The 19,000-nt window shown below is 28.6% G+C and overlaps 1 protein-coding gene across 1 annotated transcript; it reads left to right on the top strand.

The window, feature by feature from the left end:
- The first annotated feature begins 13,753 nt into the window (after positions 1-13,753).
- On the top strand, positions 13,754-16,266 carry LOC112741443 (patatin-like protein 6). Its single transcript, XM_025790442.3, has 2 exons — positions 13,754-15,215; positions 15,463-16,266. Exons 1-2 carry the CDS (start codon positions 14,247-14,249, stop codon positions 15,814-15,816), a joined length of 1,323 nt encoding a protein of 440 aa, XP_025646227.1. The 5' UTR covers positions 13,754-14,246; the 3' UTR covers positions 15,817-16,266.
- Positions 16,267-19,000: the final 2,734 nt, after the last annotated feature.

The raw sequence follows: 19,000 nt of genomic DNA on the forward strand, positions 1-19,000 counted from the left end.
AAAAAATCCCATTTAATAATTCAAAAATTTTAACTATCCATTATATCCTAATTTACTAAAACACCACCTTCTCCTCCAAACCCTCTACCGTCGCCGCCATCGCTTGGTCGCCAACCAGCCTCCATCATCGTCGCTGGGATCCTCCTCACCGTCGCTGGTTCATCAACAAGGACCCTCATCGGCATCGCTCTCCTCCAGATCGAAAACGAACGGTCTCCTCCCCGTTGTTGCTTGACTTGCCACACCTACTCACCCCTATTGAAAATAACCATCCACTTATGGATAAAATAATCATCTGCATACTCACTGAGTTGAACATCCAGCCTATTTTAACTATATATAACTAAACACAATCCAATTAAATAACCATCCACATAAGAATTAAAATAACTATCCTCATACCTACTAAAATGAAGCTTCTTGAGCGAGCTTCTCAAAGATGTCATTGATAAAACTATTCATAATTCCCATGGCCTTGCTCGAAATTCCGATGTCAGGGTCAACCTGCTTCAACACCTTGAATAGGTAGATATTGTAAATTTCAACGTTCTTCTTCGCTTTTTTCTTCTTCTTCTTCTCAGTGTTGTCTTTCTCAGGAATCTTCTTCTCCACCAGTGCGTTTTTTGCTGCCGGCTTCTTCTCCATTGGCTTCTTCTCTACCTTCGGCACCATCAAATCACAAATTAAGCAAAATGAGAGAGGTTTGGTGTTTGAGTTGTGAATGTAAGATGTTTAATTTGATGAATTATGCTCGCTGGTTAGTGTTGAGTATATATAGGTTAGTGTGCTGCAATTTGGTTGGTCGGGTGGGTTGCATGTAGATGAACGACGGTGTGAGTGGATCGGAGAAGCAGAAGGGGGTTAAAATGGAATGAGGACGTAATGTGACGGTATATTAAGAAGAGGTTACGTTGCCTAACTCTAATAATTTAAATTCAAAAATTAATTATTCTAATAAATTGAGAATTTAATTTTAATAATTAAATTATTATTTTTTTAAACTGTTATTCACATTGTTCAACATTTACATTATTTATCTATACTTTCTCATTGAGAAGTCACCTCTTTTGCATATGTGATAATTAGAAAGGTAATTAAAATTAAATCCTTTTTCATGAGAAGAGACATTGAGACCTTTGTGTACCATATTTTGCATATAACATTATGCATGAATCAAGATTTGAATACCCTAATGAAGGGACAAGAAAGAAAGGGATATATATGGCCCCGCCATGGAATGTGTACAATTAAGCGTGTGAGTAAGGCCACATTTTCTGACTATATATATATACTCACTTTTCTACTTGACCTCACATTCATTATTCAATTTCAATAATCTAACAAACACCAATGATTAAAGGTCTAAACCCATCATATCAATATTAAAAAACTCCAATTTGTCTAGCGAGAGAGATAAGCGTGACACTAACTATTGTTGATTATTGTTGATTGAGTCCCGACAATAATTGGTGGCGACAATGTTTTGCTTCTAATCAAGTTTGACATGCAAATAACATATTCTAATCAATTAATTATTCTATAGTTCTCACCTAACGATGTATATTTAGTTATTTACCCTCCTTTAACTTTTTTAATTGGCGGTGGTGTCCCTACCAAACATACATGTCCAAGATTGAGAAATATCCGCTGCTGGTTGATGTGTGCTCATCCTTTAATTTGTATAACACTTTTAATTTCATGTTATTTATTAATTTTCATGTTATTTAATTCTAAGAGCAATGCATTTGGGCGTCGGTGACTGTGCAAGGAAACCATAAGGAAACTTACTCATTCTTTTAAATTTATCAAATTTGGTCCAATGCAATGTTATCAAAGAATGTTCCAATCCTTTTAGAGGCAATTAATTAAAGAAAATTTGGATTTTGTATGAGGAAAGAACTGTCATTAGGAAATTATTTGTCACAAAATATTATATCTCTATTATACATTCTCATATAAGATTTTTTTTTTAAGTTGGGTCAACAAAAATTAAATTTTAAATTTTTTTTTTAAATTTAATATTATATCATAAAACTGCTTAATCTAAAAGATTAAGCTAACAAAAAGACATATATGAATAATTGTATATCTAATAAGAACATCATCAGTTCATGAAGAATCAGTTTGAATTATTAACAAAAAAAAAATCCTGATTTCCCAAGAGAGAGAAAAAAAAAATACCCTTAAAAATGAAAAAGAAAAATAGACGAAGAGTATGAGATTAATTAGCTAAAGTGAAGCGTTAATTAGATTCTAATTCTAAAAAAAAAATTTAAAAACTTATAACCGAAACACCTAAAGTCCTTTTCTAAGATTTTTATGGGTCAAGTAATCTAATGTCCTACTGGTTGTCTAAAAAAGATATCAAAATTTGGCATGGACCCATTAAAGTGAAATTAAACTCGGGATATAAAAGGTTAGGAAACAGTTAATACTGCCCATATAGATCACAAATAAATAAATAAATAAATAAATAGATGTTTTATTTTGATGCTTTTTTGACCCGCTATCTAAGGAAAGATAAAAAAAAAATTAATATGAAAAGGTAGCAACTAGCAAGAGTCCCAACATTTCACATTGGAGAGTATATGTTGATGCTACTTTTATAAGTGATTTTATATTTTGTCTTTGATATTTTTGGACTATGATCCTGTCGTCACATTTTGAGGACCAATTGAATTCGTTCAATTACTCTCCCTGGAATCTATGTTTGATTCCGGCAGGTAATTGTTGAAACTTGAAAGAGATGGGTGTTCTCATCAGGAAAATTTTAAATGTGACTGCAATGATTTTTGTTAAATCAAGTTGTGTCCACAATCATTTATATTTATAGTGTAGTAACATTTTGAGTGAAATGTTTGTTTTTTTGGTTTGACTTGAAGCAAAGAATCTTCAATCTTCAATCACCAAACATTATTACATGCTGTTACATCCCAATAATTAATGCAACATTAAAAATATTCACTATCAAATTGAATTTACTATTTTTATATTTAAAAAAAAAAAAAACTAATCCTATTATATACATAATCAACGTACAACAACAAAAAACAATAGTTCACTAGTAATTCAACGGTTTCTTATGTACCAACCTTAATTCACATGTTGACATAGGGACTCGTTTCATTTATTTTACTTGGTAATTAATTCAATTTTAAATTGAGTAATAGTATAGTAGTAGTTTTATTTTATATTTTTATTGGAACTTGGAAGCTGAACATTATTATTTATATATATGTTAGTCCAAAAATGAACTGATAAGAGACCACGAGTGAAACGTTGCTTTTTAATTTTAATTTGGTCTTTGAGATTTTGAAGTCAACCATAAAAAAATATACTATAAGCTTTAGCATGTGTCAACATAATAGTATTAACAATAAATGATGATTTTACATATATGGCACAAATATTATTCTTTCTATTTTAATATGCACGATTTTAAAAATTTGACACAATAAACAATTAATGTATCTAAATATAAGTTTCATTTAAATACATAAAAAATATTAAATATATCTAACAAATATTTTGAAATAAAAGAATAGTAGCATGAATATACTATAAAACTTCAATAATAAACTGGAGTTATATTAAAAATATAATCATTCATCTATATTTTTTATCAATCTAAACTTTTAAAAATAGTAATTTCTTGGTATAATATTAGAGTTTTATAGTAAAAATAATCTAGAGTTTAATATTTATTATTTCTTAAAAAAATAGTATAAAACAAATAAAAAATTATATAAAAATTCAAGCAAACTAAAAAAAATATTTAAAAGAATGTGTTAAATATATAATTATTATATAATTGCAACCATGTTTTAAACGCATGCATGTTGTTTAATTACGTAATATTGTTTGTTTATTATTAAGGGACTCTTAATTCGATAAAAACTTTATTATTAGAATTAAGGGAGCCTTTACTATTATTTTGCAACTTAATATTAAAAACACTACCCAAAACCCTACACTTTATGAAAATGTATCAAATATCATTATTATTGGAAGTTTATATAGCTTTGATGAACAGAAGCTTAATAAATTAAGCATGAGATTTCAAGATAAAAGAGTTGGAGAGCCTATTAGGCACTATACAAATCATTCTTGCTAACTGTCTTAATATGTCGAATCCCACCTTGTGCATATAATATTTTGTTAATCAGTGACAAACCTTTAAATAAAATTGCAGTGAATTAGTCTTTAACCTGTCGAGTTTGAGAATGTCGTGGAAAATAAAAAAAAAATTACTGTCTTAATATGTTAATAACGGAAACATAACAAAAATAACAGAATGCTAACTACTAATAACTAATTAACTACTACCAATTATTGAGGTTTATTATTACCTAAGTATATTTACTCATATACAAACAAAAAGTCAAAAACAATAGCCAAAAAAACATGAGCAAATTCATGTGGCACCGACAGTTGTGAAGAACAGTTGAGTTATCTTTCCTTGGATATATATAAGTGATCTACAATTCATTTACATCACCCTTCTCTAGAATGGTAGCTTTTTGTCCTTTCATTGACCCCATACATATATAGTAGACTAATTAATTCGACTATACATAGCTACCTATAACATATAATTTGTTCAAATTATTTTTTATTTAAAAGAATGGAAATAATAAATATTGAGAGTTAAATTCTAAAGTGATATTTGAAATCGGTTGCATGCACTAAAATAATCTTTGAGATTTCAGTTGTACCACATTATTAATTTCTAATAACATTATGAATAACTTGATAAGAAAATGACTTAAGAACTAATATGATATATTTTTGTTAATCTTGATAATATAATTAGTGGTATAGTTCAAGGTTTTGAAAAACTGATGAGCTGGTTATTAAATCAATAGAGAGTTAGAAAATCAAAAATTTAAAAATACTAAAATTTTATCAGACATAATAAAATAATATATATATATTAAATATATACATTTTTTGAAATTATTTTTTGTGTATTTTATTATTGTAAACCGGTTAACCACCGAAAAACTTTATTGATTTGATTAGTTAATTGATTTTTTTTTTACCAATTTTTTTAATTCTTTGAATGATTATTATTATCATCTAGTATTTTTTTTGTCCAAACTATTAGACTAGTCTGATAATAATTCTTTGGTTAATCGGATTGAATCCGTGGATTCGGTCTAATTTTTAAATTTTAAAGATTATTTTAGTATATATGATAAGGTGGAAATTCATGTGCAGTCGACTTCACGTGAAATTGATACTTGAGAGCCGTTAGATTATTTGACTGATTTGACTAAATTTTCATCTAACGACTTTTAGATATCAACTTCACGTAAAGTCGATTTCACCTGAGTTTTCACCATATGACAATTTTTTGTGGTGATTATATATGACAAATTTGAAAGGCCAATTTAATACTCAAATATCAAATTCTATCTTTTCAATAAAAAATTTGAAATCACGTTATGAATTATTTTTAAAAGAAAATTAAATCGTTACTTAATAATCCGTTACAAAGTAAGCAGCAATCAAATCGTACGTAATTAAAGTGCAGAATTTACCAAACAATTTCACGTGCGATTGTTGAAATGATTAAGCCTATTTCTCTTTCACTTGCATTGATATTTAGCAATGTATAGTGTATACCAATTATAGATGATCTATGTGGTTACACACGTAGAGTTTACATAGCATGGGGGTCATAATAATAAGAACACAGCTCAGCAACAACCCTAATAACACTCGGTACATTAATTGGTACACGTTCATCGTACGGTTTGCACATAGTAGATTTGGTACTATCCGGACAACTCTTTTAATTTTTGAGTAATGTTACGTGTATATCAAAATCATCACTAAAATTAATTATTAGTATAAAATATATATTAAAATATAAATATATATTAAAAATAAATTAAATTATATATATTTATATACAAATATATTTGTAGTTGATTTTAATGACTAATTTTAATGGAAAATAATATTTTTGTTAATTTTTTGGGTGGAGGGAGAGAGCTCTTCATTGTTCTACTCTTATGTTATATCAATTCTCATATTTTTTTCACAAAATTTTGAAACAAAATTAATTTAAGAAAGAGGAAGAGGACAAGAGAGAGGGTAAAAGAAAAAATATATCAATTTTATATGATTGAAATGTACCTTACAAATTAACCGTACGAGAATCCCAATGGATCCAACTGGGGATATGAAATTATAAATGCTCATCCAATGTGGGACATGTAAATAAGGTTAGAAATATATTTATTCATATATTTTTCTATTATCTTAATTAAATTTTTAATATAAATAATTTTATTATATCATATCAGAGTTTTATAACAAAAGATCTAGTAGAATTTGATTCTTATTACCTTAGAAAATCAAATAAGTTTTACTAAAAAATAAAATATATAATAATTCATATACATCTTATTATCATGGTGAATTTACATTAGGAATTTAGATAATCTTATTCGTTTCTCTTAATTAGTTTTTGGGCTTGAGTTAGGTAACATTACATGATAATAAATATTGGAGAAACGCTACATTATTTGATTCGTGCACTAAATCTAAGACATGTTTGGTAGAACTCAATTTTGAGAACTTGCATTGATTGAGCGGAAAGTAAATTCGTCCCATTTTTAATCATTTCATGCGGTTTTAAGTTTGGCCATATGAAAAAATTGTACTGAAAAAGTTGAAGATTATGCAACCACACACATTTTCGGAATAAAGCTTAATTGCGGTAAGTGGATTTTCAGGTAGGAGCTAACTTTTCTCATAACCAATTTTCTTTTTTTTTTAAATAATTTTTTTATACTCATCTATTTTTATATTTAGACCTACATACTAAAATTTGATTTCAATTCCAAACACATATTTTAAATTTTTATTATGACTTTTTTAAACAAAACCATTACTAACTTCAAATTTTTTATTTTACTTTCGGATATTTCATTTTTTGAAAAAATAAATTAAAAAAATAAGCTAATATTATTTAGTAAATAATTAGTTCTTTAATTAGACTCTTTTCACATAGGTTTTACTAAATAAGATCTTTGATGATGAGTTTGTAAAAAAGAAAAAGAAAACAAAACGTAGTAAGAATGAACGACCTTTCTTCTCACAATTGAAAAATGCAACTTGAAATGATTAATTGTTTATTGTATTTTAGAAGGAAAAAATAAAAGAAATCATTATACCACACCACGAACTCTCTTAATTCAACCATGTTAGCTATATATCAAAATTCGCTGCTAAAATCAGTCATTAGTATAGAATACACATTAAAAATTAAATGAATTAAACTATACATGCATTTATATAAAAATATATAATAATTAATTTTAGTGTACAAATAACATTTTTGTTCTTAACTAGATATCTTACTTAGATTCGAAATGTATTATTAACGTTAAAAACTGAAGGGAGAAAAATGAAAGAAAAAGGAAGAGAGAGTGGTGTAAGCAGATTATAGAAGTGGGAAAATAAAAAAGTATATGTATAAATATGGCGGAAGCTGAATGAATATTGAATGTCGGTACGACCGTACAATTGATGCAGGATGTTTTTAAGAAGAGGAAGTATAAGGAGTTAATGGAGTATCTGTACAATGTATATAATGAGAGTTTAAGGATGTTCGATTCAATAGTATTTATTATCTCTAGTACTCGAATGGTTATTCTGGATAATATAAATGCATTATGTTTAAGAAATTAGTAGTATTTTATTTTAAATATTTATTTTTTAACTCATATTAAATTAAATAAACAACCTATTATATATATTATACAGATACTACATTGACTTCCTAGCAGAATTCTTTTAAAAAATGGGTAGATAGAAAGATGCAAGAAGAGAGAGAGAGATCCCAGGCTGTGAAAGAAAAAGGGATGAGAGCACAATCTTTATGAAAGGACCTACTTAGATTTTCACCCCTTGTATGAGTGTGTACGTGTCTACGATAGAGAATCTCATCTTCAACTTCAACAATTAATGCCCAAAATATCAACAAAATTGCATGGGGTTCTTTGCTGTCTTTGTTAGATCGCGGGTTTTAATGCCACACACTCACCACCAAGTTGCTCTTCTAACAACGCAATAACTCTCTTTATCCATTTTCAATTTATAACATAAAAACATAACCACTTTATTCAATTACACGTTATGATGATTGAATTAATTTATGGGATTTAAATATTATTTCTCATGTTGACTAATTTTAGATTAGTTATTATTAATTAACATTTTATACGGAAGAGTGCTAGAGGCCAATAAATTTTGTGATTTGTATCCATCAATTAGTTATCATTGGTGATTTTAATAATATAATATTTCATCCAAAGATGTAAAATTACTCATTTTATTTTTATTAATTAAGTACTGATCAAATTTCAATAAAACTGCTGCCCCTAGATTTTTCTTTTTTATACCTTGACGTAGATTATTGCATAGTAATTGCAGGATGATACAATTGTGGATCACAACACTTGACAAAACGAAAATATGTATGTATCTAATATGGTGGTTGGGTTCTAATTACCACGGAGAATTATTTTATTAAAATTTAAACAAGCTAGCAAGAATGCGTGTTATGTATATTGATATAGTTTTTCTAATTAGTACACATTCATTGAACTCAAAGGAAAGTACGAATTTTCGTATATAGTTAATAGTAGTGGATCGGATAAGGCTTGTAATAAGTTGTGACATTATTTATTTAAGGGTAAAGTATTAAATTGGTCCATAAGTTGTGACATTATTTATTTAAGGGTAAAGTATTAAATTGGTCCTTATGTTTGGGCGTAATTCTGTTTTGATTTTTAAGATTTAAAGTGTCCTATTTGAATCTAAAAATGTTTCATTTAGCATCAATTTAGTCCCATAGTGAGATCAAAGTTAAATAATTAACGAAATGTCCTACATAACAACAGTATAAGAACAAAATCGATAATCTGAAGAACATGTACAAGCTCCAGAAGTACAAAATCAACTGTTGATGTATCAATACATTTATTTATTATTTTTTTTATAATATAAATAAAATATTTTCTATAGAACTAAAGAGAATGATAAATAAATGTATTGATGCATCAACGATTGATTTTGTGCCTCTGGAGCTTGTATTTGTTCTCCAGATTATCGATTTTGTTCTTATACTGTTGTTATACAGGACATTCCGTTAATTATTTAAGTTTAACCTCACTTGGGACTAAATTGATGCTAAATGAAACTTTTTTGAATTCAAATAGAACACCTTAAACTTTAAAGATTAAAACAGAATTACACCCAAACATAAGGACCAATTTAGTACTTTACCCTTTATTTAATTAAATTGATGGGAAGAATAATCATGGCATTCTTCATCTAGCTACAATGGCGTACGATCATATCTGGAATTGCAAGCCTTCTCTATCAGATAAATGCTTATCCCTTTCTTTCTTTTTAAATTTTCCTCCTCTTTTTCTTTTCTTTTTATTTTTTTAATAGGGAAAGAGGAAAAACAGAATTAGTTGAATATTGCATTTTTTTTTCATGAACGTCCATTATAAATTACTATATCCTATTATTAGTTTATTACTATGTCCCTTCCTTATAATTAAATTACTGAAATTTAGAGTATCTCCGGTACTAACGTTAAGTTTGGTTTTATTCTAAGTTTTACAAAAAGATACATAAGCATTTTATAGGATCATATGTTTTAAATGGTTATTTAAAATTAAAAATGTGATATTTGTTACTTTAATATTTTATTTTAATTTAGTTAAAATTTTATATTATTTTTAACTATTTCATTAAGATAATTATACGAGTATCAAAATTTTATTATTTTTTATTAAAATAATATCATCTCTTAGAGATCAGTTTTATTTTATATTAATTCTAATATAAATTTTAATTTTAAATTAATTTTTTTAAATATTAAAAGTGATACTTCAAAAAGAATATAAACAATGCTATATGGTCAATAAATATTATAATTTTTGTTAGTATTTAACTAATAATAATTTATATTCATATATATAAAAATCTTGCACATAAAAATTATATGTAATTTATATTTATATTTACTAAAAATTTATATATATAAATCAATACAGTTTATATTTATATTTTAAAAAATATACATACATAAATTAATAAAATTTATTTATTAAAAATAATTTAATATTTATACTAATTAAATAATAACTAAAAATGACTGCCGCAAGAGTTTCTCAAAGAATATATTAGAGTTGCTCTTACATTTATTGCAATATTGACTGTTTATTTTGCAAAATATGTGATCCCAATTATCATATTAATAGGAACAACGCGAGTTATACATTTTCTAATCCTTTTTGGCTCTACCCACGACGAAGGATGAATTTAATTCTAAAAATAGGATTGATAAGATATTAAAAATAATATGTAAAAATTAAAAATATAAAAAATAATATTTTTATATTTTTTAATAATAAATTAAATAAATTATACAAATTTATTTTATTTTATTTTTTATTAAAAAATTTAAAAAATATAATAATAATAAATATAATTATGAAAAATAAATAAGTATAATAAAAAAATTAAAAAATAAATTGTATCTCTCATTAGTATTTCTATATCATTTCTATCATGATAGACATAAAATACACTAATTCAATATCTCTAAATATAATGTCAATATTCATATTTCATTTATCAAACATGACCTATAAACAAAGGCGACCTAAGTTACCAAAAAATGGTGATAGCTAAATTTATTCAGCATGAATTTACTTTCATCAAATCACCAAAATTTTAGTTAAAAAAGTTTATATATATCTTGTAAAAAGAAGTCTAGATATACGACTCTTTTATTTAAATATATATTTAAAAATTATTAATTCTCAAAATGCACACGGTTGAAAAGAAAAACAAAAATACGTATGACCATTTCAATGGTACTGACGACGAAATGAAATTTACCTTCAACTCAGCCTAGGTACCCGCGAAATGGAGGTAAAAGTGTCAGGATCAACTCAATTGCGTTATATGTGAAATGGAAGTCCAATTCAACTATATCACTCAAGCAATAGAGAACGTATAAGTCTGCATGAATGTTATTTCTGGTGCCTGCGAAATGAGTGTTTTTTTCAACTTCTGCTTTTGAATTTTCTCTTGAAATTTATATTAGCTGAATATGGAAAAATAATTTTTTCTTCTATTCCTAGTTCAAGAAATATTTTTATTTTTCAACTTTTTTTTTGCTAAATTTGTGTTTAACTCTATATTTTACCGCAAGAAAAAAAAAAGAATCCATACTTTTAGTGAAGATCAAGAAACTCAAATCAGAATTTTATATGAACAGTAAATGCACTGTTAGAAAATTACATTTGAATTATATTATTTCTGTGCTGTAAATGTTGAATGGATAATTAAATAAGAATGTCCTGATTTTGTTAATTTTGTAATCTTATTTTGCACATTTTAATAAATAAAAATAATTGCTTTTGATTTTGTTTATGGGATTTAGAGTTTTTTATTGTTGCAGATTTAAAGATCACAGAAGATGTAGTATTATGATTTTGTTTATGTTTGTATCATGATTTTGTTCATATTTGTATTAGATATCTAGTTTTAACTGTTCATTTTTTTGGGACGTGCCTCCATATACTCTGACTTAAAAATAGGATTGGCTTGTCTCACATGTCTAAAACTTATTCTATTATGAATTAATGAATTATTGTTTAGGAAAAAAATGAAGATTGATCGGAAATCAAATATTATTTTTCACGAAAATATCAATAAAAATACATTGTCAAAAGATGATCCTGATAATGAAATGCTTAGCTATGGTTCATTTCGCGGACGCCATTCGGAGGTGCTCCATTTCGCTGGCGCAGCCCATAAATTGTCCCAATTTGCAAGCACCTCATCTATGATTGGACATGCCGGCTTCAACTCGGAGGCGCTAGCTTTCATTACGCAGACGCCTGGGATGAATTAAAGAAAAAATCTATTTCGCAATCGATACCAATGAGATGGCCATACGTATTTTTATTTCCCTTTTTAACTGCGCATTTTAAAAATTAATAATTTTTAGATATTTATTTTAATAAAAAAGACTAGATATACAACCACCCATTGCCATTGTCATTGCCATTGCCATTGCCAATTATAGACATTATTAACCTGTCACCATTATATATATTTGCAAAACTCTAACGTATGAAGTTTCGATTTAAACATAAAAATAATTCGTTGGAAAGCTAAAAAAAAAAGGAAAACTAAATATAATTTAAAAGTAGGGGACCAATCACCATGAAAGAGAAGAATAACTCTATTAGAAACCAGAGAGAAGGCTCTTGTAGAAAGGGGGAAAATGTTTGTGGTGCTAGTTTTTTTTTTTTTTTTTTAAGTTAAATATTTCAACATCTCAAAATGTAAAAATATTTGTGCAATAAGATTGAGTGAGTTTGGACTTTGGATGCACTACTCTTGCCACTAAAAAGGATTTTTTAAGAAGATACATTTTCTTTTCAACATAAAACCTGATAAATATAAATGCAAATTTGATACTAAATCAACTTGTATAAAAAAAAGTGAACGTAAAAAAACACACTTTAGTTTGAAGGTCATAAAATCTGAATTATAAAACCCAACTTCCCAACTGTTTGTGTATTTAATATTATATAATTTTCTATATCAAATTTATTTATAAAAATATTTATTTTAAAATTCTAGTACCAATTAAATTATGCCCTAAAAAGCAAAAGGTAAATTCTAACTAATTTGTCTTCGTGGAGTAGTTAGCATCTTAGCGATCCAGCAATTCATTGGACAATAACAAAATCTTTAAATAAAATTTAAATTTAAAATGGATTAAACTTTGTCTTGGAATAAAAAAAATAAAAAATCTGTAAAGTAATTACATTTAAAGAGACAGATAATAAAGCGATATGTATAGAAATTCATTTCATTCTTTATATTTTATTATACTACTCGTCGATAATTACTTCGTAAATATTAATTTCAATTCATATATTAATTTATTTTTTATGTATTATCAATATAAATTTTTTATAAAAATAATTAATTATGTAGTATTACATTAGTAAAAGTAATTAATTTATAAATTTAATATTTAAAAATTATTTAAATTCATAAATTTAGTTAAATGTCTAAATAAAATTATTTTATTGTCAATATATTAAAATTAAATTACCCGTATAATTTGAAAATGATTTGTTTTAAAAAAGCATGGAATGGAATGTCCGAAATTGACTAACAACTTATCCATTTTTAATACAACATTGCAACTATATTATTTAAATAGAAGTATAGTATGTTTACCCCATAAAAAGAAAAGAAGTGAATGTACTAGCAAATCCATTATAAAAAAATATTGACCTCGTGTGACACTAAATGACGTTCCCACCACCAAGTTTTTAAAATTTGCAGTCTGAAACCAAAGTAAAATGAATAAAGCAACATGACTAGAGAAAAAGACTGTTCCCACCAACACAATTTTAAATTCATTCGTTCATTCACCAAAATTAGGGGCCTAAAAAAAGTTGCTGATTTGCAACTTTGGTCTTTGTCTCTGGTCTTCTAATTTTTCCTTTTCTTTCTACACACTGCTTTTATTCTTTTCTTCTTTTCTTTCCCGTTTTTTAATTTCTCATACAATTCCCTCCATTAGTCTATCATATCATGATCATCCTTCCACATCTCCAATATTAAATTACAATTAAAATAAAATAAAATATTTCTATATATATTCTCTTCCATCTTTTTCTAAATTGATGCATTTCTCTCATTATGTGCATGCCATAGATACCTCATTTAACTTAATGGTGAATGTGAGTAAATATTTTGTTACCATGTAAATAAAGTTAAACAGAAATATAACAATTTGATTAGGAGTACCAGTTTTACATTTTAGTGAAAATATCTAAAATAAGAAAGTAAAATTTCAATCCTATATAAGAAACAGAATTTCTTAGTATATTACTAAATTTTGAGATCTTTTCTCTATGAAAACTTGTCTTGAGATAAGTAATTAATCACATATATAGGATGATATAATAAAGAAGTTAATTTTTAAAAAATATATAAAAAATTATTGAGACATCCAGTTTTATATTATTGTTGGATGGTCACATTCAGTCATTGAGTAAGTGGAATAGCTCATGACTATATAAAGCATCTCCCATTTCCCTTTCTTTCTTCATTCAACACTCTCAAATTCTTCTCTCTCTCTTCTCTCTAACAACTTTCTCTCTCTACAAACTCTAATGGCAGCACTATCAACCATGAACTTGAACATGATCGATTCTACATTCGAGGTTGATAAGCTCACCTACGAAATCTTCTCCATCTTGGAGAACAAGTTCCTCTTCGGTTACGACACCGACACCGCCAACAATTCTGTTATCAATTCAGCTCAATTCTCGCCCATTCACACCAAGCCGCCCAAGATTTCCGCCGGAAACACCGCCGGGAAAGTTAGGATCCTCTGCATTGATGGAACCGGAGCCACCGACGGCATCCTCGCCGCGAAATCCCTCGCGGAACTTGAGTCCTGCCTCCGTCGCAAGTCCGGCAACCCTAACGCTCGCGTCGCCGGCTATTTCGACGCTGTTGCTGGCACCGGCGTCGGTGGCGTCCTCGCTGCTCTGCTTTTCACTCGCGGGAAAGACGGACTTCCGATGTTCACCGCCGACGAGGCGTTGAAGTTCATGATCGACAATCGCCGGCGGATCTCGAGGTCGTCGACGGGGATTCTCCGGCGAGTTCTCCGACACGATGCGGCGGCGACGAAGGCGGAGAAGCTTTTCAGGAAGACGTTTGGCGAGTGCACGTTGAAGGACACGGTGAAACCCGTGTTGATACCATGCTACGACCTCGTCACGCGCGCGCCGTTCGTTTTCTCCCGCGCCGACGCGCTCGAAATGGACGGCTACGATTTCAAGATGCGCGACGTGTGCGCTGCCACGTCAGCGGACCCTGGTTGTGTGGGTCCCGTTGAGATGAGGTCGATTGACGGGAGGACGAAGATCGTGGCCGTTGACGGTGGCGTTGCCATGAACAATCCAACGGCCGCAGCCATCACGCACGTGCTCAATAACAAGCACGAGTTCCCGTTCTGTAACGGCGTCTCTGACCTCCTCGTCCTCTCTCTCGGTAATGGAGAGACCGACTTTAACTCCGTTAAGTCTCCGTCTGGATTTGTTAGGATCGCCGGTGAAGGAGCTTCCGATATGGTAAGAACTAACAAAAAATATATAGGAAATTCTTTCCCTTAATAATGTACTAATTAATAAAAGATTTCAAAAGAAATCACCTTTATCGATAGAAATTAAATATTAAGCTTGAAAAGAAAAAGTGTAGATGGAATGGTGGTTGAGCAATGAATAATGCAATCTTTTAAAATAAGAAACAAAGAAAGAGTTGGTAGCTTAATTATTGGTGTGGATATATTCTAATGGTTGTTTTTCACTGAAAATGCAGGTTGATCAAGCTGTATCAATGGCATTTGGAGAGTGTGAGAAGAACAACTATGTGAGGATTCAGTCAAACAAAGTGATGTCAAAGTCCAAACAGGGAAAAACGACGCCGGATCTGTTGTCGGTTTCGGAGGATATGTTGGGACAGAAGAACGTTGAGTCTGTTTTGTTCAAAGGGAAGAAGGTTGTGGAGAACACAAACATGGACAAGTTGGAGTTGTTTGGGGGAGACTTGATTAAGGAACAAGAGAGGAGAAAAACTGGCATCTTGCCTACGGTGGTTTTGAAGAACTCATCACCCTCTCCTAGGACTTCATCTGCTACAACCTTGTCCACTTTATCCTCATCAACCTGTTAATTAAATATTAGGCAGCCAAAAAAAGCCAACATTAGGATGAAGAAATCCGAAATTAGGTTTAATTAATTATGAGGTTGGATTTTTCTTGTGAGCTTGAAAGTGCTTTTGTGGTTAATTAATTATGGGTTAGCTGCCGCTTAGGACCAAAATATTAAAGGTAAATTGAGTCTGAGCTGTGCAGAACTGAATCCTCCACATTATTTTCCTATATATTTTTTTAATTGTTTAGATTTTGGGTATATATGTTATGTGTATTTTAGTGATAGTGATTTGTGTATAGTGGTTATTATTGTTAAGAAAGGATGAATTTTGTCTAAGTTACCTTAGATTTTGTGGGATTGAGTTGTGACTTGTGAGAATTAGGTTTGTACCGTTTTGGGTGAGAAATGTTGATATTAGTATTGTGACTGAATGCAATTAATTGCAAAGATTGATTTGGGAGATTATTCATTTCGAGATAAAGTGATACACTACTTTTTTCCCTGTGTATTGTGCTCCTTCGACTTTATAATATAAAAAAAAGTGTGCAAAAGGAATTAATTAGTACATGTTTGAATAGAATTTCAAAACAAAGCGAAGTGTCATTTTCTACTAGGAGGGTACGTTTGTGACGCATGTTTAAATTTATGAAATCAGAATCCGAATCAGAATCAGGTGAAATCAAATGACATAATTGATGTAGTTTTCCTTCACGTTCCAGTATTGATTTCGATAAATGCTGGTACTAGTTTACCGTATGATACCTTGATACAATGATACTATTGGAAAGTTTTTAAGTATACCGCTAGACCCGTGTTTAGTGATTTTTAACCGTTGATCTTAATTATATATATTATATATACTTTTTATAATTAAAATTAACGGTTAAAAATTATTGAAATACCGATATACCAGTTTTTCTCCTCCTCTCTTTTTATTATTTTTCAATTTTGTTACCACCAACAACATTATAACACCTCTTTCTCTTCCTCCTCCTCCTATTGGAATTTCGTCTCTTCCTTCCTTTTCATCCTTCTCCTCCATCATCATCATCATTATCATCATCATCATCATCATCATCATCGTTATTGTCTTCTTCTAATACGTATCATCGTTATCGTTATCATCGAATTTAAATTTATATAATGGACAATTTTTGGTTCATTTAGTATTATACAATAGTTTCGTTTTGAGCTAATTTTCGGTTCATTCGAGACACAAGTGTTTCTGAATTCGAATTTATATAAAGAAAAATTTTCGGTTCATTTGATATTATACAATGGTTTTCTTTAATAATATTTTCAGTTCATTCGAGACACAGAAAACGGTGTTTCTGAATTCGAATTTATATAATGGACCATTTTTTGTTCATTTGGTATTATACAATGGTTTTATTTTGATAATATTTTCGGTTCATTCGATCACAACAGAGAATCAGAATCAATAAAGATGTTAGCAAAATGTTGGTATTATTGGTGATAATGATAATGATGATGGAGAAGTTAGAAAAAAAAGGAAGGAGGAGATCAAAGAAATTCAAATAAAAAAGAAACAGGAGGAGGAGGAGAATGAGGAGAGGGAAATGAATGCGGTGGTATGGTGGTGGTGACGATGACGATAATGATAAAAAGATAAAGAAAAAGTAGGAGAAAAAAAAGAAGGAGGAGGAAAATGAGAAAAAAAAATTTTCGCAGCTTAAACTAAATGATTTGGATGAACTTAGATGTAAAATTGTTTAGATGTGTAGTAGGACTCTTTATAATATTTATTAATATTATCAATTAAAAAATATATAAATATAAATTTTTAATGTATTTATTTTGTTATATATTTATTAAAAAATTAAAATATTTCTACTAATAACAATCTTAACGAATGTAAAATCCTTCATTTTATTGGGTGAATCTCAAATTTGAATATAACAAGAAGTTTAGTATTACTGAAAAAATATTTTAGTAGGAAAAATTGATAAATAGACATGTCATAATTATAAAAGAATTACAATTTACTTAATAATTATAAGTCATTTTAGTATATTATCACTTTTAAGACCTTCAAGCCTAGGCTAATTTTTTTTTTTTTATATTGGAGGAGTGTGTGAGTTGTGTTTGGTTACGGTGTATACAGGTGTTAGATATAGGTGTGGGACAGGGAGAAATCGGATCGTCCGAGTTCTTTGTTAAAAAATTTATTAACCACAAATCGGACTATCCGATTAGTTTTTATTTTTTTTATATATTTGAAATCAAATCGGACCCTCCGTTTTCAGATTTTTATTTTTTTAATTTTTCCCTTAAAAGAAAATGGACCCTCCGTTTTTAGATTTTTTTTTTATTTTTCCCTTAAAAGAAAACGGACCCTCTGTTTTTAGATTTTTTTTTTTAAATCAAAACAGACCCTCTGAGTTCTTTGCTGCAGTTCTCGCACAGTCCGATTTTGTTTTGGCAAGTCCCTCGGTCCGATTTGCATGTAAACTGACACCATACGAATGTAAAACTCTCCTCTTCTCCATAACTCCGTCCAACACCAATATTAGTTCTATAATAAAATTAATTTCCGTCAAGCCTAAGTCTCTATGTTGAGTTTTTGCCTTTTTGGTAATTTCAATATGCTGTATCTTTTTACGTTTTTTGGGGGGGTTTTTTGTTTTGTTTTTTTTTTATTGTTTCTTTTTTTTAGTTCTTGATCTGCTTGTCCTTTTACTCTTATTTTCTGTCTCCTTGTTATGAGCTCAGGTTGAATTTTATAACTCGCTATACAGAAGTTCACTTTGCCATAACACCGGGCTCCCAGACAAAAAAAAAAACATAATATGGGCTCAAAATTCAAGCCTAATAAAATTCTTGTCAAGAGGGATCAATTTTATCAAAAAAAAGTTCCTGTCAAGAGGGATCAATTTTATACTTGATGAAACCTATATCTAATTTGTAACCAAAAAAACAAAAGGGAAACTAGATATAATATGACATGCACGTCAATAGCGAATTTTAAAATTTTATAAGACATGGTCACGTGTATATATATAAAATATAAAATATTTTTAAATAAATCATAATAATATTTTGATATTTTAGTAATATTAAAATATAAATTAATTTTTTAATTATTTTTAATATTTTATTTTAATTATATAAAGTATTTAAATATTTTTTTAATAAATAATAATATATATTATTTCTAAATTTATTTCAAAAATATATATTAA

Source organism: Arachis hypogaea, chromosome 14 (assembly GCF_003086295.3).
Source record: "Arachis hypogaea cultivar Tifrunner chromosome 14, arahy.Tifrunner.gnm2.J5K5, whole genome shotgun sequence".
NCBI lineage: Eukaryota > Viridiplantae > Streptophyta > Magnoliopsida > Fabales > Fabaceae > Arachis > Arachis hypogaea.